This window comes from Pseudorasbora parva, chromosome 12 (genome assembly GCF_024679245.1).
Source record: "Pseudorasbora parva isolate DD20220531a chromosome 12, ASM2467924v1, whole genome shotgun sequence".
Classification (NCBI taxonomy): domain Eukaryota; kingdom Metazoa; phylum Chordata; class Actinopteri; order Cypriniformes; family Gobionidae; genus Pseudorasbora; species Pseudorasbora parva.
In genome coordinates, this window is record NC_090183.1 from 30,480,962 (window position 1) to 30,504,085 (window position 23,124).

Below are 23,124 nucleotides of genomic sequence, written 5' to 3' on the forward strand. Positions count from 1 at the left end.
GCCGGGTCACTGCGCGGAAGGGTGAGGGGCTAAAGAGCCCCGCGTCTGTCTGCTCATGTGTGAGACGGAGAGGGGCTCTGCTCTTCTCCTGCTTGAGCTCTTGGGTGGTGGACTGTGATCGGCCATCTGTGTGCACGTTCATCAACTCAAAAAAGCCACAACACCATGAGTCTCTCCTCATTAGGTAAAGCATGTTGTGTAGCATCACAGGTTCGATTCCCTGGAAGCACATGGCAAACTGAACATCCTGAATGCACCGTGCGTCGCTTTGGATAAAAGCGAATCTGTAATGTGTGCCAAATGTGTAAATGTAATAAGAATGTGGCAGATGGCCATACTCTAAAATACTCTAAAAATAAGCATCACCTACAAATGAATGAATGAAAGAAAGAGATGGATCGTTAAAAATCTTCCCTTATCTTCTCTCCCCCCACGCTAGCTCTCTCTCCTTCTCATTTCCCTCTCTCTTGTAATATTTCACAATGCGTCACAGAGGTTCAAATTGAAAATCCCTTGATGAATCAATATTTATTGCAGGCAGCTAAATGAATGGCGGTAAGTCACCACAGCTCAAAGGCAGTCTGAAGCCAGGCACGCATCTCACAAAATCTGCATTACACAAATGAAGCCCCACAAACACACACTCGTTTACCCATTAAAATCCCAAGAGCACTGCCCCAGCAAATCTAAATTACATAAATGAAGTAACAATGACCTGCAGCAAGTTGAATAAAATGGTAACACTTTACATTACATGCTGCAAAATGTATATTTTTTTAAACGTTTTGGTATACAATTTAGACACGCATAAAAAGTGCACACAGTGTTTTGAAAATGCTGTGACTGGTCACAATTTTCTGGTCAGTGACTTTTCACTATTTTTAAAGGGTCATTTAATTACTCACCCTGAAGTCGTTCCAAACCAATAAGACTTTCGTTCATCTTCAGAACACCAATGAAGATCTTTTTGATGAAACCTGAGAGCTTTCTGTCCCTTCATAGACAGCTACACAATTGAAACTTTTATGATCTCAATGAACTTTTTGAAGCGTCATCCAATTTGAATTAAAGGGTTACTTCAGCGATTAGCATATGGCTTTGTTTCAGTAGAAACCCTGGAGTATATTCAAATGATTGTGCTTTCCTCAAGAGATTTATGCATTTTATTTCTGGAAAAATGCCTGTTGTGTTGATATCTCAGTGTTTGAGATCTGAGTGAGATCTCACTCAGAGCTCAGCTCGCAGCTATAGGCACTCATTTAAACGGAGCTATGGTGAGCAATGTAAGTCTTTTAACTTCTCAAATTAATTTCTATGAAAGTTAAGCTTGCAAAAGAATGAACTGAAACGCACCACTGAACTCGCGTTGTGAATGTATGCCGTGAGTGTAGTCTCGATTACCTCTCATCACGAGAGTTTATCAGCTCATTTATCTCACTCCTGCAGTTAGTGCTCAGTGCTGTGATAAACGATTATTTTTTAAACGATTAATCTAGCGATTATTTTTTCGATGCATCGAATAATCTTACAATTCATTTTCCTGTCCGATTCGATTAGCGATTATCTCCCCATTAATTGCCTAATAGCAATTTATACATGTTGATTTAACTATCTGAATGAAAAAACAAATTCCTTAACATTGCGATATATGTTTATTGCTCTTAAAATTCCAAAGTAAAAGACTATACAACAGCAATATATTCAATAAAAACAACAAATAAATAAGTATAAACCAACAACAAAGAAACACAATATACGATTTTTCTATGTATGCAACTCAGCCTACAGGCTATGCCCATCGATTAAATATCAACAAGTTGGCTAATCAAATCCGCTTATTATCATGCGATGACGTCGACGCATTGTCCCAGCCCTAGCTGTGATACTCGCGCGGTGACTCACTCATTATATTGAACACACACGTTCAGTTTTTAATTGTAGTGTCTTCTCCAACTCAGTCACAGTAATCAAGTTGGTGGCTTTGGGAGTGGCCTCACAGGGCAGCGAAGCATTCTGGGAATTGTCGTCTTTCATCCCCAAGAGACAAAAATACATTTTACTGTCTTTTCTCAGTCTAGAAAGGCACCACATTAAAAAAAAAAAAAAAATCACATTTCTACTACATTGATGACCCAGTTTAAATACAGATTCATCTTCCCAGCACTGAAGTACCACTTTAAGTGGTTTAATCCAACAATTTCAGAAGAGACATGATCCCTTTATATGATGCACAAATTGAATTTAGGCTAAATATTCATCAACTCACAAATCAGTTGTGGTAAACCAATGAAGCTCAAGCATGTTCGCTTGACGTGTGAAAAGCTATAGGTTCATGCTTGTATTTACGCAGCACTTTTCGCAAGAGGTTTTATTCTCGTGAGTCAAGCTTGAGCTTCCGTTTATGTTCGTTATCCATGTTTATATGTGAATAAAAGCCTAAATTTAATCTGTTCACCATATGAAGTGACCGAGTCTCTTTTGGACTAAATTTGGACTAAACCGATCAATTCAAATGGATATCTTTATGAACTTTTTTAAGCGGCAAAGCTTCAGTTGCGCAACTGTCAATGGAGGGACAGAAAGCTCTCAGATTAAATCAAAAACATCTTCATTTGTGTTTCAAAGACGAAGGAAAGTCTTGGAACAACACGAGTGTGAGTACATGATGACAGAACTTTTAGTTTTGGTTGAACTTACCCTTTAAATCACATTTTAGAAAGAGACTTTTAAACATTTGTACTTCTTCAAGTTCAGTTTTGCAAGACTTTTTAAAGGGTTACTTCAGCGATTAGCATGGCTTTGTATCTGTAGAAACCCTGGAGCATAATCAAATGATTGTGCTTTCCCCCCTCATATCCCCCTGAGACAAGAGATTTATGCATTTTATTTCTAAAAAAAAAATTCCCCCATGACGCAAATTGACGATATTTGCATCATAGGAGGAATGTTTGGCCAATGGCTCAAGACTACAGCCAGCAGAGGGAGCCATTTCCGCATGTTTTGAACATCGCATGGGGGATGGGAGATTACACTCAGAGCTCAGCTCATTCAGCTCATTTATCTCACTCCTGCAGTTAGTGCTCAGTGCTGTGATATTCGCGCTGTGACTTATTATATTGAACACACACGTTCAGTTTTTAATTGTAGTGTCTTCTCCAACTCAGTCACAGTAATCAAGTTGGTGGCTTTGGGAATGGCCTCACAGGGCAGCGAAGCATTCTAGGAATTGTAGTCTCATCCCCATGAGACAAAAATACATTTTCTGTCTTTTCTCAGTCTAGAAGGCACCACATTCAAAAATAATTTCACATTTCTACTACACTGATGACCCAGTTTAAATACAGATTCATCTTCCCAGCGCTGAACTGCAATAGTACAAATGTTCAAATGTAGTCTCTCAATTAATACGAGAGTTTTTTAGTTTCCAGTCCAAATATCTAAATATTCTTAAATCAAGAAGCATTTAGCCTACTAGATAAATAAAAATACACACAATATTTTTTCTTGTTTTCTAGGGGAAAATATCAAATTGAAGTGAGTTTTTGCTTAAAACAAGCTAAATTATCTGCCAATGAGGTGAGTAAAATAATCTTATTTCTGTTTGGGATAGAAACAAGAAACAAGATTTCAATCAGAAATAAGATTATTTTTCTCACACCATTGGCTGATAATTTTGCCTGTTTCAAGCAAAAACTCACTTCATTTTGATTTTATTTTCAACAAAACAGGAAAAAAAATCTTATGTTGTTTTACTTATATAGTAAACACTTTAATAATACATTTTAAGATATTTAGACTAGAAACAAGAAACATAAGAAGAGCATTTTTTGCAGTGTACTTATCTGCTTACTATATATTAGGCTACACTTTCACTATGATATTAAGTTGTTTCTTACTTAGGAAGTGTAATATAAAGTGATCTCTCACACAAATAAATTACAAATTAATCTGACAAGAGCTAGAAACTCACCATTAAGAAACATCCCTAAATCCAAACTTTACAGAAACAATGTTGAATACTTGTGTGCAGGCCACTGAGGTCAAAATGTCAGCATCTTTTCAATAATGAGCTCAGATGAGAGTCTGACCTGAAGACCTGTTAATCATCTATTTGAAGAGCAGCTGTTAGACGTCTGCCAGCCAAAATGTTCTCAACTGCCACGTGATGAGTACATACAGTACCAGAAGTTTAACTAAATCAGGCACAGCAGTATGTTTTCTTAGCAGGATTATTACCATTTAAAATTCAATAAAATGTTTTGATGATCTCTAAGCAATCATGTCCAACCTAAATGAGAGAAACACATAAGGCACTTCATCTCAAGAAACTATTCTCAGCTCGTACGAGATGAGCAGGGATCACAACATTAGTAGATTTAACACCCATGGGCAAACAAATCAGCCCTCCCAACTTCCTCTCCCTTCATTAACACAAAGTTACAGTTGCTTAAGCAGCCAATCAGATATTCAGAATGATATCATGCACCAATACTGCTTGAAAGGACCAGAAAGGGTGATTTTGGTAAGCGCTATTTACTCAAGACAGTGTAAAGGCATCCTCACTAAGGCAAAACAGGTCCAGAAAGACAGTAAAAGAGAGCAAGAGAGATAAATGAGAAGGTTATTTTGTTTAATGTGGCAGCCTTCTTAACATATAACACCTATAATCCACAGCCTCTTTTTTATACATGGCTAAGCCAGGGCCACACAGCAGGGGGATTTATGAAGATCATTTTAACTCTGTAGATAAGAGGGGGAATAAAAAATTTACACCCATACGCATGAGTGCTTCATTTACACCCTTAAGTGAATAGGATTTCTCAGTGGCCTCCCATCAGACTAAAGCTAATGCCATTCAGACACAGCAGTGACCCATCTTCCTTCTTTCAGGCTAAAGCATTCACAATCTAGAAGCTTTCCAAGCTCTCTTAATTTTGCTTTAAAGACTCATACTCAGATTCTCTATATCCTTAAGCCATGTCAGACCCTTGTCACAATAGCAATGTAAATGCAAGGTTCTCGTGTTAGTTAAAGGTGCTGTATGTAAGATTTTGACTGTACTAAAGCGTAAAAATACCATAATATTTTTGCAGATATTTATGAAACATGCAGAGATCACATACTCGTTTCTCCGAAAAACAATGCTACAGCCAGTTATTACACTTTTAAACGTGCTCAGTATCGGAATGTCTTTTTTTGTTTTGGTCAGTGCGATAATTCGACACCACAGGTTGCCAGTTGGAGGAACACGCAGTGTATAGCAGTCGAGGAAGCCAGCAAACAAACTAAGTCAGAGAATGCAGATTCTACCCGACTTAAAACGCCTCGGCATCCATCTAAACATCTCTATAAACAGAAGCACATTGAAACACGGATAAATCATATCAAATTAGTGTGGTTTTCATTGTCAATTGTGCTCGCTCCTAGCCTGACAAGCCAGACCCACATCAAGATGTTTGGTCTGGGAACTCACCATTGACAGGGCTCAACCCAAGGGCGGGATAAACGGTTGTCTTTCGAATTCCCTCTGCACGCAATTGGATAGTGCTACAACCAACCAGAGCAACGTGAAGCGTAGCTAGTTGAAAGATTAAAGGAGTGATGAATTGAGAAATCAACTTTCTTTTGAGCTTTTGATATAAAAAAAGTTCCTGGCAATATAAATATATCCTGTAAGTTTCATAGCTGAAAACATCCTTGTTAGTCAAAGAAAAGCTTTTATAGACACCAGGCCCAGCAAACGATTGTGTTCTCATCTTGACGTTATCGAACTGACGAAACACTGTCTCCACCGAATAATTCAGTAATAATAATAATAATAATAATTCAGTAATTCAGTAGCCACGCCCACCGACTCATCGGATCACGTTAGCCAGCAGCAATAAACAAGCTGAAGAATATAGCAAGATATTGCGCTATTCTTAGGTGTGGAAGAACACAGTCGCTGCATAAGCTTCTTTTCGGATCCTAATATTAGGAATGTGTGGTTGAACTTCCAGTTCCAGCTGAAGTTATAATGTTTAGCCCGCCCACCAACTCTATACACAATGTGATTGGCCTGACCAGAGTTTGGATTTTCCAGCTCGCAAGCTAGTTAGTTATTTGATGCTATAAAAACGGGTAGGTGACGTCATGATTAACAGCTGACAGGCAAACAATATTTTGAATTTGGACTGCAGTACCTTTTACAACCACTAGCTGTCATACATACAGCACCTTTAAATCACAGTTTTCATTATGAAAAATAGTAACAAACACAATCTATAATCAAACTGACTTTTTTTTAATGAAAAATTTGGAAAGAGAGTCTGGTAAACCTGTGCTGTGAGAACAGCCACCGCATATAGTGCAACAAATCCAAAAATCCAAATTTTAAATCAATATTTTTTTTTTTGTATAAACGGTCCCTTACATTTCCAAAACACTTTCATAAAAAAACGATTTCAAGGCGCCATTGGCCAGCCATAAAAAGCCTCTGTCTCAGTGACTACCCACATGTACACGAGCATCCCGTAGTACATCTTTATGGTGTAATATTATGGTTCCAGTAATAGATTACCATGACGAGCGGCACCTTCTCTCTGTCATTATCAGCGGTGATGAGGCAGTTAGTTATGGTTCTCTGTGGCGTTATTAAGGGACAGGCGGTTATTTAATGTTTTATTAGGCACTGAGACACTGATAAAAACATTGAATGTCAACAGAGAGGTTTTAATCAGTCTGGTAATTGGTTGTGCCGGACTGAGATTGCGAGCGGGATGCATACACAAGTGCAAATGCAAAATTTATTATAGAATAAAGCCATTTAAATGAGTCTTGTTGAAAAGGAGACAAACAGGAAGCGGATTAAGTGTTGGTCATTTCCACCTCCACCAGAAAAGCATCCAATCACTTACCTGGCAGAATGTACTCTCTTGACCCTGTAGGAAAGACCAGGGTTGTGATGGATTGTATGCGCTCTGCGTGTGTCGATCTTGTAGCGTGTTTTGATGACCCTATGTGATGCCGGGTTTTGCACTGACAAAGAGGTGGGGCCTGCAAAGGAACAGACAAATCACGGAAGGAAATTAATGGTTGACATGTCACTTCACTGATCAATAATGCTTAATCACCTAATGATGCACGCATAAGCTATAACTGAGTCATTAGTTAGTCAGCCTGTGGTTTGCACAAACTCCAGCTAGAGATAGATACTTTTTTACATTTCACATACACAAACAATAACATTAATTACCAGATGCTTTAACACCTACATATAATATAAACATGGGTCACACTTAATATTAGACGTCTTTACTATAGGTACATCAAAAAATAAGCACAATAAAGTTGTGTTCATATTGCAAAACCCCTGTGCTTCTGTTGAGTTGGGATACGGGTAATGTTGAATTTAAATGTCTGTACATAGCAGTTAAAGACACCTAATATAAAGTGGGACCTAAACTTGTTTGGTATCTGGATAACTTGCATGTGAAAAATGCCTGGAATCACTGATCATGATCAATGCAATTATGTGTAATATGTGCATCTGCCATATACATAACCAGGGCTTGACATTACCTTTTGCGCACCAGCCACTGTGGCTACTGGTTTTCGAAAGTTACTAGCCACTCAGCATTTGCACATCGATACCATGAGGAAAAACTGCCATAGATATTTTTATATTGTCTCATAATTTTGCAATTCTGCTGTAACTTTAAGACCTAATGCACGGAAACATTATACTTGCTACACGTGTTTTCTTTCTCAATCTTAACGGTTTACGTCCACTTATAACACGACTCAGTAAAATACTTTATTCTGATTGGCCAATCGTGCCATCCAGTAAAAACTGATAACATGGGTTCATCTGGGTAATTGAAGTCAGCGCCATATACTTGCTAGGAATTCTTTTTCCTCATGGAAGTTTTGCATTTGGTGCGTCATACTGAATTTAATATTTTATGTACAGTTCTTAAATTATGTCATCCGATATCACGGACATGCTCTTGTTTCATACAAATGCAGCTGCTGCCATTTTGAAACAATTGTTTTGTGAAACACTGTTATAATAAACATGATTTTTTAAACGGTTTAATCTCAAATCAATATCTCTTATCCCCATAATTATTTATCTAGTGAAATACTGTTTAATAAGTAATATGTACCATAGCCCTTAAATGTCAATCTAGTTTGAACTTGCTGCTTGCTAGTGACTGCTCTCTCTGTGGAAGTGAACTAATAAAATGTTTTGACTCAGATCAATATTTCACGTCTAATTATTTACTTATGTGACAAGCAGCCATTTAATAAGAGGGATAATGTACATCCAGCTGGTTGTTATCGCAAAATAAGCCCCTTCAGGGTGATGCAAGACCCCTCTCCTTAGCATCCTGATCACTCTGTCGGGCTGTATTCTGCGATAACAACCGGCTGGATGTACATTATCCCTCACTTAAAACATAACTGACTGTGTTTATGTGAATACTCGCCAAGACCAGCATTTTGACATTATATTGAGTGTATTTTACTGTTTAAACGCAATAAGCAGTAAAAAAAAGCTTTGTGTGTGCTCACTTAGGGTGTGAGCATCCCACGGTGAAATTTAAGCCATGCAACACCTACAATTATTATTCTGAGCAAATTAAATGAGTGAGGGGAGGCAGGATTGTGTGCCATCTCGCTGAAGGAGAGATCAGAGAGCGAGAACATGCATCTGGTTTTGCAGAACTATTCTTCAGAAATTGAGCATTGGAAGCATGTCAGATATTTCAGTATCGATATGCATCGAAATATTTTTGACAATACTACATTGCAGTTAATCTCATATAGGATGTGTTTGGTTGAGTTTACCAGTGCCAGGTAAATGAAAAGCAGGATAATACATCAAACATCTACCAAAACAAAGTATCTACACCAGACTAAAAGAGTTAGGCATAACACGACAAAAAGCAAATAGAACCCATTATAATCAGTAATACTGGCGGCAGGGCTCCAGAGTTTGCGACCTCTTTTCCTGTTGGTGCGACTTAATTTTGTTAGAGGTCGCACGTACTGGTATGACTACCATATTGACCAACTAATGAGAGCTGCCATTTCTGTTGCATAATGAAATGGTTCTCAAATCTGTATTGGGGACACCTCACCTCTGCACGTTTTGCATGTCTCCCTCACCTAACACACCTGCTTCAACTTAGTTGAACTAACTTCATTAGTATAGCCTGCAAGACTTGAATAGGGTGTGTCTGATGAGGGAGATATATAAAAGGTGAAACGGTGGGGGAAAGCGTTTGAATTTGCCTTAGTGTTAATAACATCGCTGCAAGATCTAGCGAGAAGCATTCAAATTCAGCGCAGAATTCTGTGCTATAAACCACGCATGTCAGATCAATAAACCACGCATGTCAGATCAAACAGCGCTGACGTGGAAACCAAGAGACATAGTTATAGAAGGCTCTCTATTGCACAAAATCACCAACATTCACCATGGATTTAATGTAGCAACGCAAACTGTTACCATGGTATTCTTGCAGAAAACATTTCAGGTTTCATGCAAACATTTGGGAGAGAATTTTTTTTCCAGCACTTCAAGTCTCTAAATATGATCTAGTTTTAATATTATTTTTAATGTCATGATTTGTAAAAGAAGATTTCTGTAAAAGTTGACACTTCATGGCAAACAAACTTTTATTGAAAGCTACACTATAAAGCTTTTCCGTCCGCTAGATGGCGCTATTCAAAACAAAGGCATAGCTTGATGACGCCAGGCTTGAGCGCAGAATCTTGGAACATGTGGTCTTCACCTCACAGCCAGTGGGAAAGAATCGGGATAGGACTCGGGCAGAAATCATGTTCATGGATGCCATTATTAACATTCACGTAGTATGAAGGAGAGCAGGACCGAATGTAAAAGGAGCTGAGCAAGGCCGCCGGAGTGATTGTTACGCAATACACGGCTCGCAAACTGTGGGACTTTTATTGTGACGCGACACAGTCGCCCGCGTCATTTCCGGTCATGAGTATGAGGCAATGCAGCTCTGTTTATCATATTAGATACATTAAAGTGTGTTTAAAATTATGTTATGACATAACTCTGTGTGTTTGCTCAGCGGCTGCTGTGACACTTGTTGCTAACTGCTAAGAGTCAAGCGAAACCAAGGGTAAAGCAGATTTGACGCAATTGACAGGTGACTCCTTCAGACGTCCGGGCTCCATGGTTAAAATAGCATTTTTCTCACAATTTAAAAATAGTTGGAAACATTTGGGATATTGTAAGAACTCAACTGAACAAAATATATAACAATGGCCTGGTGGTTTATGTAAAATGGCAATATTTTACTGCAAAAATACTACATAGTGCACCTTTAAAAAAGACATGAAATTACCACTATAACCAGGAGAAGGCGGCAGAGGAGTACTTATGACTTTATTAGCCATTTCCACTCCCTAACATAGAGCTCTGAAAAAAATTAAGAGACCACTTAACATGGATTTCTCCATATTAAGTGGTCTCTTAATTTTTTTCAGAGCTGTATGGAGAAAGTAGTGATGTCTCAAAGTCTCAAAAAAAAAAAAAAAAAAAACTTCAAATTGTGACTAAATTACATAGAAAGCAAGTAAAGAGTGCTCCTTTTATAATCACTGAGGCTGTCTGTCAGTTCATTATGATACATTAAATAAGAGTAGAATATTTACTTTTTTGCATGTTACTGTTGCTAATAAAAGAACATTTTATCTACATCTCAATTCAAGCTCAGTGTGTAAAGGACACATTTACAATAAATACAATGCAATATTATTAGTAGCTGCAATTATTACTGCAAAACAGCAGTAATTCATTAAAAGGGAGCGCCACCAAATCAGGTGCTGGGTCCAACTTCTGTAGCTCTTAGTTGCTCTGAAATGTTATTCTGGAGCCCTGCAGTACAAAGAAGAGAGTACAAACACAGTACAAACTGCGTGTGTATAGAAAATGTGTCTGTACTGTATTTGTACTATATTAGTACTAATATTCTAATAATTTGTTAGCACATTCATTACTTCAATGAGCGTATTGTTTCTGCCTTTAATACATTAAAATAGATGTGAATTGAATTGATCAAATGTAGGTAATGAAGAGAGAGCACACTGTGTTGTGGCGTCTGACAGTGTGAAGCCAGAAAAGCTAAGACGCCACTTTAGTCCGGCTTCACGTGGGTGCATGTAGTTCGGGGGCCTGAAAATATTTTTTCTCTAAAAAAGTTTGTGAACCACTGCATTAAGTGTTACCAGTTGTGATTTGATCACTGAAATCTCATGATAATGCCAGGTGTAAAGGGAGCCATTAATAGACTTAAAAATATGGCACTGAACACAGACAGAGGCGCAGAAGGTGTCATCTAAACTGGCTCTGTGAGGTCTGAGTCTTCCTACTCTACGGGACACACACATTTAGACATACACCCACTAGCGCACAAACTCTTCGTCTGGCAGGTGCGCTCCTTAATAAGCTGCACATGGAAAAATGACTGAATAACAAAGGCTGAATTTTTATCAGCCTAATAAATCATATCCGTCTCTCCACCCCAACCCTTTCTTTCCCTCTCCCTCTAAGTCTTATTCCTTATATCATTTCACAGATTCATCAGAGAGGCGGAGGAAAGGATGTGCGGGAGAGAATAAGTGTGGCTTTTATTTATTTCTTTCTGTATTCATTTATCCATCATGTTGCTTTATGAGTGGCTGGGCTGAAGTGACATGCATGCATGCGGGCTGAGTAAAAGATGGACTCGGCATGGCAGCTTTCGCTCGTTGCCGCTGTACACCAGAGGTAAAAACCCCAAAGATTTATTCCCAGCAGCTACAATTTAGCATGTTAGACAAGCCAACGGGAGAATGGAATTACTTAAAGATCTTAAGAAAATCAGAGAGGGTTAGTGGAGGAAAAAGACAAAGCAGAAAGTCTTTGGCTGAAACTTTAGTTTAATAAACCATTTACAACTGCTTACAAAAAGGTTGAATTTGTTAGGAGATTGTATTTACCTTAAAACTAATTATAGGGAATGCAGATTTAGAAATTGTTAAATTAAACCTAAATTCTCAGTTGTGCTCCTTTATCTTACACATCAGTAATGTGTCCTAGAATAAGAACAGTTGAAAGAATAAAGAAAGAAAGGAAGGAAGGAATGAAGGAGTAAAGGCATTAAAGAAGAAAGGAGAGAGAGAGAAAGAGAAAGAGAGAGAGAGAGAGAGAGAGAGAGAGAGAGAGAGAGAGAGAGAGAGAGAGAGAGAGAGAGAGAGAGAGAGAGAGAGAGAGAGAGAGAGAAAGAGAGAGAGAGAGAAAGAGAGAAAGAGAGAAAGAGAGAAAGAGAGAAAGAGAGAAAGAGAGAAAGAGAGAAAGAAAGAAAGAAAGAAAGAAAGAAAGAAAGAAAGAAAGAAAGAAAGAAAGAGGGAGGGAGGGAGGGAGGGAGGGAGGGAGGGAGGGAGGGAGGGAGGGAGGGAGGGAGGGAGGGAGGGAGGAAGGAAGGAAGGAAGGAAGGAAGGAAGGAAGGAAGGAAGGAAGGAAGGAAGGAAGGAAGGAAGGAAGGAAGGAAGGAAGGAAGGAAGGAAGGAAGGAAAAAATTAAAAGGCCATAAAAGCAGTGATGTAAAAAAAGGACATTAATTAATAAATTATTGATTGAATTGGGGGAAAAATGGAAGGTAAAACAAGCAAAAATAGAAAGAAAGAAAGGAATGGATGGAAAAGAAGGGAAGTAAAGAAGTAAAAATTTAAGGTCATAAAAGCAGGGATGTAAAAAAAGAAAGGACCAATTAATGAATTAACTGATGGAAGAAATGAAAGGTAGAATGAGTAAAACAGCAAGAAACAAAGAAAGACTGGATGGGGAAAGGAAAGTAAGGATGATGAATGTGAAGGAAAGACGACAATATAGGGAAAAGTAAAAAAAAAAAAAAAAAAAAAAAAAAACTAATACAAATTTATTGTTTTTGATAATATTCTTTTCGCTGGTTATTTGAACAGTTACTCTTCCTGTGTTCTTCTAATGGCCATTCCATAATGTTACAATAGAAACTCACATTTCCTGTACCAATAGTAAACCTTCTTCCTCCTATTTTCCCCTTCTACTCCAGGGTGACCCTCTCCATTTATCACCGGACCATACACGCACACACACTTCAGTATCAGCCGGGGAATTCATCTTCGACAAACATTTACCAATGATCAAATCTCGCCGCAATATGGCTTAGAAGTAGTGCACAGCAGAGGGATGTGGTTGACCGTACAACTGTGTGTAATATGGAGGACCCTTGAGTATTTGTGAGTATTTATGAGTATTTATGTGTGCTTTATGTGAAGGAGTGTTTAAGCTGTGGAGTATATGACCAGACTGCATAAATGAGGGATCAAACACTTGTGTGTGGGCCTCTGTCAAGGGGTCGTGTATGTAAGGCTGCGAGATTAGTTGCCTGGTTCAAAGTCACTTTTTCACACACCTCTCATCTGTACCACCAATGTTGGACCTGCCTGTGTCCCAGCGGATGACAAATACGGCTTGTCAGAGAGCTTGTGTCTTACACAGCCAGCCGTATACTACGCACTTCACTGTATTGTTCCACCTTACCTATTGTTTAATGATAGCGCCGCAGAATTGATGCCGCCCATGTTTTTGTGCGCGTGTGTGCAGCCGGTTTAGAGTAGAACCGCACGCTAGGTACCAAAGCTGAGGCTATGGTCCCTTGTCAGGACACTTTATTGATGTGTGTACTCGCAAGTGTGTGTATATGTGTGTGGTAAAGGCCTGTCAGTGGCCTATTAGAGGGAAGATTGAGACTCCACTCGGCACAGACTCACTCAACCAACACAACCTGCTGGGCTTTACAATCAGGCCTGGGGACTCATCCATCGCCCGCTGACACACCGGCCCCGCACCCGCAGCTCCTCAGACGGCCGATTATTTACTCAACTCACTTCGGCTTCAGCGCTGCGAGCTCACACCTTTATCTATCCCTCTCTGTCACATGCACAGACTCATTTTTCTGACAGGTTCCCATGTTATTTTTCTGTCTGCTCTCTGGACTTTATGTTGGGCTGCTTGGGATTACTGAGTGGTGATGTTTACCATATAGCCAATAAGAGGGCTTGGAAATTACATGGTTGTCACCAATTTTAGGGTGACCATCTAGACAAGTTCAGCTTTCCCAATTCTGGGAAGGAATGGAAGGCAAAGTAAGGTAGGTAAATAGGTAAGAAGTAGGGATGTGATGGTGATGAAATGTTTTCAATGGTTAATCGACAGGTGCCAACACCGACAATAACGGTATCATCAGGGGGGTAACAGAGTTTTCCCTCTTTTGAACCTCGTTTTTAAATGTTTCATTTGAATGCGCAAGGCTGCACGCACAATCATAACGGTGCAGAGCAAAGCAAGGGATTTCAAGTTGAGCTTCCATAGGAATGAACTAAAAACGCTTGCTCTGCTGCACACGCACATTATGAATGGCCGTGCGCATTTTACGTTCGCTTTAGAATTACTGCCAATTTGGGGGCTGCAATTGCTTGAATGGTGGGTTCATTATTATTGTTAATCGAAAAACATAAAACAATACAATGACAAACTCGCTTAAGTAGGCGCTTTTACATTTTCGGTTTGAAACCAAATCTTCTGCCATCATCTTGTCTTTTGTAGTGTCTGTTCTCTAACTAAACTAAATTATATTTACAACTATAAATTTTTTGTTTTACAATGATAGTGCGGGCAAGTGATGTTGGACAGACAGACAGACAGATAGAAGGAGAAATACAATAAAAGGAAATGATAGTACACTGTAAAAGATTATATGTTCAATAAGTTATGACAACATATGTTTTTACATTGTTTTAACTCATCAAAATAAGTTAAGAAATGTTAAACTTTTTTTATAAGTTATACAAGATGTAACTCATTTTTTTAAAGTCAGTTTAACAATCTAAGTTGAAATAGCTTAATCATTCAAGTTGATTGTACTGCAAAAGTTCAAAATATGCCTTTTTTTTACAGTGTAGGAGAGAAAATGAGTAGAAGTAGTAGAACAAAACGAAATTAACAACGTTGCTTCTTCAGTTGACCCGAGTTTGAGTGGTTTGTGGTCCTTTTCGATCCCATTCCCGTCTCTCCTTCCACTGTCAACTCTCTCTGTCCAAATTAAGGTAAAAACACAAAAAAAAAAAATACACATTTAAAAAAAGACAGGAAGAAAAAAAAGTTGGGAAAGGAAGAAAGACTGGAAGAAAAGGAAATGCAGACATTCAAGCTGCACTTCTTGTGCCAACGCGTTCTCTTGAACTGAAATGGAGACACACATAGTGCAACAACTGCTATAGTATTTATTCCACACTTTCTGGAATGTTCCATGCACTCCTCATGAAATGTTTTGACAGGGCAGCAGTGACACCCTGCATCCTCTTAGGGATTATCAAGCCATGTCATCTCCTGTTCTCTGATCCCGTCTCCAAATTTGACAACTAATTCCGTTTAACAGCAGTCCGATTCTTTACCGTTCCATCTCTGTCACATCATTAATCTCATTATTGACAGCGAGCGATACCCCTCCTGCTTCTGCAGCAATCCCCCAGGGTCTCATCCTCTGATTCCCAGTGGGATGGCACAGCTGCCATTAAATGCTTCTCCAGTAAACCAGCAACACTTAAAACTGCAATCAAACTAGTGTTAAGGCAGTGCAGATTCTTGTGGGACAAAAAAATAAATAAAAATGTGTAGCTGAAATGGAGTTTGGCATTGCTCCGACATGCCTTCTTGCCAGGGAATGGATCAAAGGGAACTGTGAGTCGGTGATTACTGCATGCAAGTATGATTTAGGGGTGGGCGATAGTAGACACGATTAACCAGTAGAAATTTTGCACAATTGTCTCTATCGCAGTTGTGGTCACTTGAAGTTGCTGTACTGCGTGATCACGAAAGCTTATCGTTTGCATGTGGTTTGAAAACAAGAGATTTTAAACAGTTGAAACGCAATAAGCAGCGAAAGAGAACTCGTTTCATTATATGCACGAGCTGTCAAAAGATTTTTTCTAAGCACTGTCTTAGAGACGTGTGCATGTGTGCTGCTTTTCAGCACTTTGGGATTGTTTTTAACTATGAAAAGTGCTTTACAAATAAAATATATTATTATTATTATTATTTTCATAGAGCATTTAACAAGTACTTTTAGCTGCCTAAGTGGGCTTCAACGGTTAAATACATATTCATAAATGTCAAAATGCCTAACAGTTGAGAAAGAAAACGCATGTGTAACAGTATATTCGATCCGTACATTCTGTCTTACAGTAACAGCAGCCTAATAAAAATGTAAACCTTATAAATACTAGTGTTGCAAGCAGCGAGGCGAGGGACTATGAGAGCGGGCCGGTGATAGGGTTGGGCATCGAGAACCGGTTCCAACTTGGAACCGTTTAAAACATAACGATTCCATTGGAATCGTTTAGAAAATTTGTTTTCGGTTCCGATCATCGGTTCCAAACGCGCAAGTTTTGGTTTCCATGGCCACCTGATGAAGCCCGGTAAACGGCGCTCTGAAGTGTGGATTTATTTCACTTTTAAAAAGCCTGGGTCGGCACAGTGCAACTAGTGTTGTCAAAAATATCGATACTGAAATATCTGAAAAGATACGATAGCCTGCTCAGTTTCTACAGTATCGATCCCAGCTGCGCTCTCCTCTCCTCTCCTCTCCTCTCCTCTCTGACCGACAGCGAGTTGACGCGCAGCCGCATATTCTCACTCAGCCCGGTTAACCTCTGAACACGACGGATGCTCGTTCTGCTGGACTTTTCCTCATGACAGCGTGTTAGTATTAGTGTGTGTGATCGGTCTGAATTTCGCGCGGGATTGCACATAATTCTACGAATCCCTCAGATTTCAAGCTCACATCTGAAGCGCACACACACAGACATACCGTAATAAAGCTCCCTCTGACATACAAGTGCAAATATTTGCTTATTTTTCCAGCTTATTATTGGTCAAATACAATCGACCAAATTCTCAGTGCACATTTTGAAGAGTATTAATGTAAACACAGTCGTAAACAATTCAGGAAGAAATGAAGAATGAGTAACAGGAACAGTGTTCAGGATCCATGAGTGCGGCAGTTCTTAAAGGGACAGCAGGTATTCAAAGTCAAACTACAAAAAGACAAACGATCACACTGCTCTTGACTGATCAACGTGTGTAACTTTAATGGTTTTATATAAAACTATTTATTTTTTTGCAAAAAACATTATCCAATGTTATTTTAAATTTAATTAGCCACTTTGCATTTGTTAATTCAGTTTCTTACCTGAATGTTAGACCTACCAGAACAAATAAAGCAGTCTATTTCATTTATATATTTTATTCTATTTTATTTATTTGTGCTATTTTTTTGTAATATGTTTATTTGTTCTTATTTAATTACTGTTTAGTCGTCTTTTTAAATTTAATTTACCATTCGAAAACAAGCTTACTTGTGCTGTGTGTAAGCTATTGCAACACAATTACCCCGTAAAAAATACATTGTGTTAGCAAATATTTGTGAGAGAATTTTAATAGCAATTGATCAATGTTTATATAGGAGAAAAAGCTTAAAAACTTTATCAATCATGCAGCGTTTTCCCCCTGTGGTATTGAAAATAGCATTGAATATCGATGTGACACGTTTTGACTCCACCCCTCAAAGAATCGGAATCGAGAATCGAAAAGAACCGGAATCGAAAGTAAGAATCGGAATCAGAATCGTTCAAATCAAAACGATGCCCAACCCTAGCCGGTGACGAGTGTTAATGAGACGAGAGAAAATCCAGGCCTGGTCCTCTCTTGTCTTGCACTGCTATCACTCCTCTTTTATGCTCCCATCACTCCTCCGTGAGACGAGAACGTTTTAACTCCGTTTAAACCGTTTAAACGTGCAGTATGCAACTTTTGGCCACTAGGGGTCACTCATTCAAAATAATAACAACTGACGTACTTTGGTGACGTCGGGAAAGTGCGTGGGCTCATGGGAGTTGTTGTCATTATTGCCACTGTCAACCAGCGAATCTGGCATCTCCAGCAGAAAACATGTTCACTGACAAGGTAATTGATTGTTATATTACATCTCTATTATTGTTAAGTTTAGTTACGGCTTTTCACTTTATGTAATGTCAATCTAATGAAATAGCAGCAAGCTACCGTTACTTAACAAACTTATCAGTAACGTTAGCTAATGTGTGAGACAGAATGTTGTGCGGGCGGTCGCTATGCCAACATACCTATAAGTTGGTAGGCTATGTTGACATATTAACCGCGCATCATAATTTGAGTTACTCAAATTATAGATATATTGACATGGCATCCGCGATTGTCGAACATTCTGTATATCAACTGTTCAATACGGAAATACATTTCAATTTAGTTTATCATTACCAACATAAAACAGTAAATGAGAGAACCAGCACCTGCAATACGTTGTTCATTGGAACACGCGCTGTGTCGCTCCCCACGTTCATCAATCATTCTAATAAACATTTATTTTGGAACTCGGAGATATATGAATAAGTAGATCATTATTAAATCAATATTATATGTAGCTAGTATTAACATATGATAAAAGTGACGGTCACCTTATATTAATTGACAAAGATAGTGGCATATTACCTTATGAAGCTAACGTTACTTTCTCCAGCTACATATAAAACCAATAATAGCTAGTCCATCTGCGTTTTACACATGACATCATCGTGTCACCAAATATACGGATAGAAATACTTTTGAATCAGTTTTTAAAAAAATAGCTCTTTCAGTCTCCAAAAACAGAGAATCCGCCTGTTTGAAAAGCCGATACAAAATGTATAACATTACGTATTCAGCTAAACGCGTCTCAATGTGGTCAAGATCGCTATGCAATATGCAAACATACAGCATGTTATGATTATATGATTATTATGTTAGCTGAATGGTTACTTAAATGACCTGTTTATTAAAACGAACGCGAGATCAGCATCTCTCTGCAGTCCGAGCTTGTCACGAAGATTTCGCCATCTTTCAAAGGCTTCTCCAAGGTTTACACGTCTCTTGCTTCTTCTACTGTCCCAAAATCTTCTCGGGTCATTTTTTTCACCCTTACGTTTGCGCTTTGTTGAGCTGACAAAACGTACAGGCAAAGAGTAGTCATGATCCATTATCATACAGACTTTTTTATACGGGGGTTCCCCTTATACTGTCTGTCAGTGTTCCTCTTTGAGTTTGGCGGTTCCGCCCATAGATATCTATGGTTCCGCCGAGTTCCGCAGGAAGCAAGACGCAAACGTGGATATGACGTGAAAGACTGGCGACATAACGGAAATAAAGACACGGTCCGTGTCTTCGAATTAAAATATTAATTTCTCTGGATTTAGAAGTTAATTAGAACTGTCGGGATAATGTAAACACACAACTTTAAAAAATATATAACATAGATATAGTGATCTTTTATATTTTTAATGCTGAAACATTACATATTGTGCCTTTAAATTGTTTTAACTCACAATTAAAACTTTTTTCTCTCACAATTGTGAGTTTATCTCTCGCAATTCTGACTTCATAACTCAAAAGTTTGTATACATCATGCAAAAAAAAAAAACTTACATAAAAGTCGCAATTACCTTTTTTATTCTGTCGCGCAAACAAACTTCCATGTAGTATTCTATGGCTGCTTCGAAGCCGAAGTGCTGTTTGTGTGGTTAAAACACCCAGTTTCCAAAAGTTTATAGGAGTTTAAAAGGTAATAATACACAGGGCAAATTTTTTAGCATGTTGCTGAGAATGTTGCCATCAACGGGCAACCAGGTGAGACACAGGGCCCGCAACTGATCTGAAGTATTCAGATACAAATTTGTTGTCCATTCCCAATGGGAAAGTGTCCAAGCAACATCACTCTGCAACATTGCTCAAAAAGTTGCAGAGTGTATCATCCCCTAAAGGCTTCTTTAACTCTTTTCCTGGCAAACTCTTTCCGTTATTTGTGAGAAACACAGAATTTCCCAGGTTTCTGTATTTTCACTGTTAAACGCTAGGGGCGCTATTACGCATCTTCTGAATTAGTACTGAGTATCCGGATCAAAACACGCGATGAAGACACAGTAAAACAAGTTATCTTATGAAAAATAACATGATCATCAACATTAAACATCATATAAATCAAAACTATCTAATGTTACTGAATGAAATTTGATGTGGACAAAGGACGAGCTATAGGACTGTGCAAGCACTAGGGGTGTTGATGGACTGGATGTAGTCTTTTCACAAAACGTTTTTTTTTTTTTTTTTTTTTTTTAAAGAAGAGTGTTATCTTCCTTTTGATACATTGCATGCTCAGATATTCATACAAAAAATATTCTATGGGCTATTACATTTTTGTAAAAATAGTCAAAAACCCTGGTGGGGGCTGGCAACTTTTTTTTTTAAATGCGGGCGGGGAAAGAGTTAAATTATCATTAGGTTCTATGAATCAGGATAAACTCAGGATTATACACAAATTATGATCATTTACAGATCCTGAGCATCATGATCAGTAACAACCTCTCTACACTAGACACAAGTGGTGTGACAGCAGGTCAAAAGCAAATAGTACCCAGTGGGAAACGCTATTGGATGTTGTGTGACAGTAATTTCACCTATTACACAAACGTACATGTTTATCACATGGTTGAATCTAGTTATTCATTAGTCAGCTACTTATTGATGCTTTTCTGTTCCATCTTGAATAATGTGACGCTTCCATAACACGTTGTTCCCATAACAGAGATGTAAAGCACAGTTACTCTGGCATTTTCAAAGGATCATAAAATATAATAATGTAGCTTGGCTTGATACACAGTCTAACAAAATCCAAATTTAAACATCTTTTACCTCACCAGTTTTATGGACCTAATACTTCCTATTTGACATTTTCATTTATTTGTGAACCTCAATCTATTTATTTTTAAAATAACAATTCGAACCCAATACTAGTCTGATTTTACTCGTCTATCGTTTTCTTCCAAGTAATTCCGTCAGTGATTCTAAGTGCCTGTGTTATAGGACAGCTGTTTAACAAGCATTCCTAAAACCATATGTGAAGGCAGTGCGATCGTATCATATTTGGCAACAAACACGAGGCCAAATGGAGAAAAAGGGATACAGCTGAACTCCCCAGTTCGAGGTGCTGGAAAGAAAAATGCTGGGTTAATAATAGAATTAAGCTGAAAGCAATCATTGTAACTCGGCTTCTATTAATTCAGCCTGTACAAAAGCTTGATATTGTAAAATGGTATTTTAAATAATATTATTTTCACTTATAATTGTTTGCAGCACAAATAGTTTTACTGCACTTTGTTATTCTTCTAGTTATTTACCTATAACAGCTAATGAATGAATGAATGAATGAATGAATGAATGAATGAATGAATGAGGCCTTTATATAGCGCTTTCTTATGTACTACTGTACACCCAAAGCGCTTTACACTCATGACAGGGGTCTCTCCTCAACCACCACCAGTGTGCAGCATCCACTTGGATGATGCGATGGCAGCCACAGTACAACGGCGCCAGTGCGCTTACCACACACCAGCGATAGGTGGAGACTGGAGAGGAGAGAGGGTGATAGAACCAATTCAGTAGATGGGGATTATTAGGAGGCTATGTTAGGTAGGGGGCTAGGGGCAATGGAGGGAATTTGGCCAGGATGTCTTTAAGAGAAGTGCCATGGATTTTTACTGACCACAGAGTCAGGACCTTGGTTTAATGTCTTATCTGAAGGACCAATAAATTAATCTAAAGTCTCACACAGCTTTTTTCTATGTTTGCAAAATAAGGTAGAAATGTCACATGTCTGCATTCTGCTCAGGCTCGCAAATCATGCATCATCAATAACTGTTAAAAAAAAAATAAAAAAAAAAAAATTAGCAATGACTGAAATGACTCACTGAAATGTGACTGAAAAAAAATCACATTCTCTTTGTTGCCTTATAAATGTGTCAAGATTAAATTTTATTGATATACATTTCATCTTAAATAGTGGACAAGTAAAATTGTTGTTGCTGCAAGTTACCTCTGGATAAAAATGCAAAAATGCATGTGTAGCTAAAGCTGGCAAATAAGAGGTTTGTAGACTGGGTCTGAGTACCAATGGTATGAGAGGACCCTATTGGAATTGCTTGGTCTATTATTCTTTTCCAAAATAAATTGCATTTTTGAGGACCTAAACATGCTCAAAACTTAGCACACGCGTCAGAAGTGGTAAAAATTTACGTCTGATATTGCTTTCAGAATTAGGTATGACAAAATGGCTGAATAGTGCCACCTACAAGTTTTCAATTAAAGGGGTCATGAATTGAGAAAACAACTTTTCATTCAGCCATTGATATATAAAATGTTTCTGAGCTGAAAACTTCTTTGTTAAGCCGGGTGCACACTGTGCGATTTTGGCCACGATTTGGCCGTCTGAGACAAATTTAGCAAATCCTAAAAGATTCCTCTGATCCTAGGCTAAAATCTGACGTCTTTGGTCGTTAGTTTGACATGTTCACCGGCAGCCGATTAATGAGCGCTGTGATCAAATTTTACTTCAGACGAAATTCTAGCAGTGTCAGAAGATTTGGCACACTATCCTGCAGTGTGACTTCTCCTACGACGAGCGTCAAATATCTCAGTTTTTCAAGACAAACTATGACCAAAACGAGAGCTAGAGATTTCTTTAGCCAGCATTTCAGTCACGCGTGTAATGCAGCTCACTGTCACCGAACGCGTCATTCATTGATGATATAAAACTCCGGATGAGTTTTCTTGTGCGCGTCTGTTTTTAGCGCGCCTTCACTATCGTTCAGTCTGACATTAATGCCAACTGAGATCTTACAGTGTGACATGGCTTACATCGGGGATCATGTTCGTAGAGTCTGACAAGGGACATTCGCAAAGGATTTTGAAAAATCGCAGTGTGCAGGACCCATTAGTCAAAGAAAAGCTTTTATAGACACCAGACCCAATAAATGCTCGATTTCAGAATGTGCCAGACTGTGAGAGTGTGGTGAAACAATGCCTCTGCAGAAGATCAACGCCTACTTCCTCATTGCCTGTCTAGCCCCACCCACCAATTTGCACATGTAACATAGCCTTAGTGTTAAACCAGATCGAGCTAC

General features: G+C 38.5%; 1 protein-coding gene across 1 annotated transcript in view; it reads right to left on the reverse strand.

Annotated features, from left to right (window-relative positions):
- The window catches only part of zc3h3 (zinc finger CCCH-type containing 3), a 103,206-nt gene that overhangs the window by 32,958 nt on the left and 47,124 nt on the right, over window positions 1–23,124 (reverse strand). Inside the window, exon 4 of the mRNA XM_067459845.1 lies at window positions 6,897–7,035. Within this exon, the coding sequence (XP_067315946.1) occupies window positions 6,897–7,035 (139 nt within the window). The remainder of the gene's footprint in view (window positions 1–6,896; window positions 7,036–23,124) is intronic.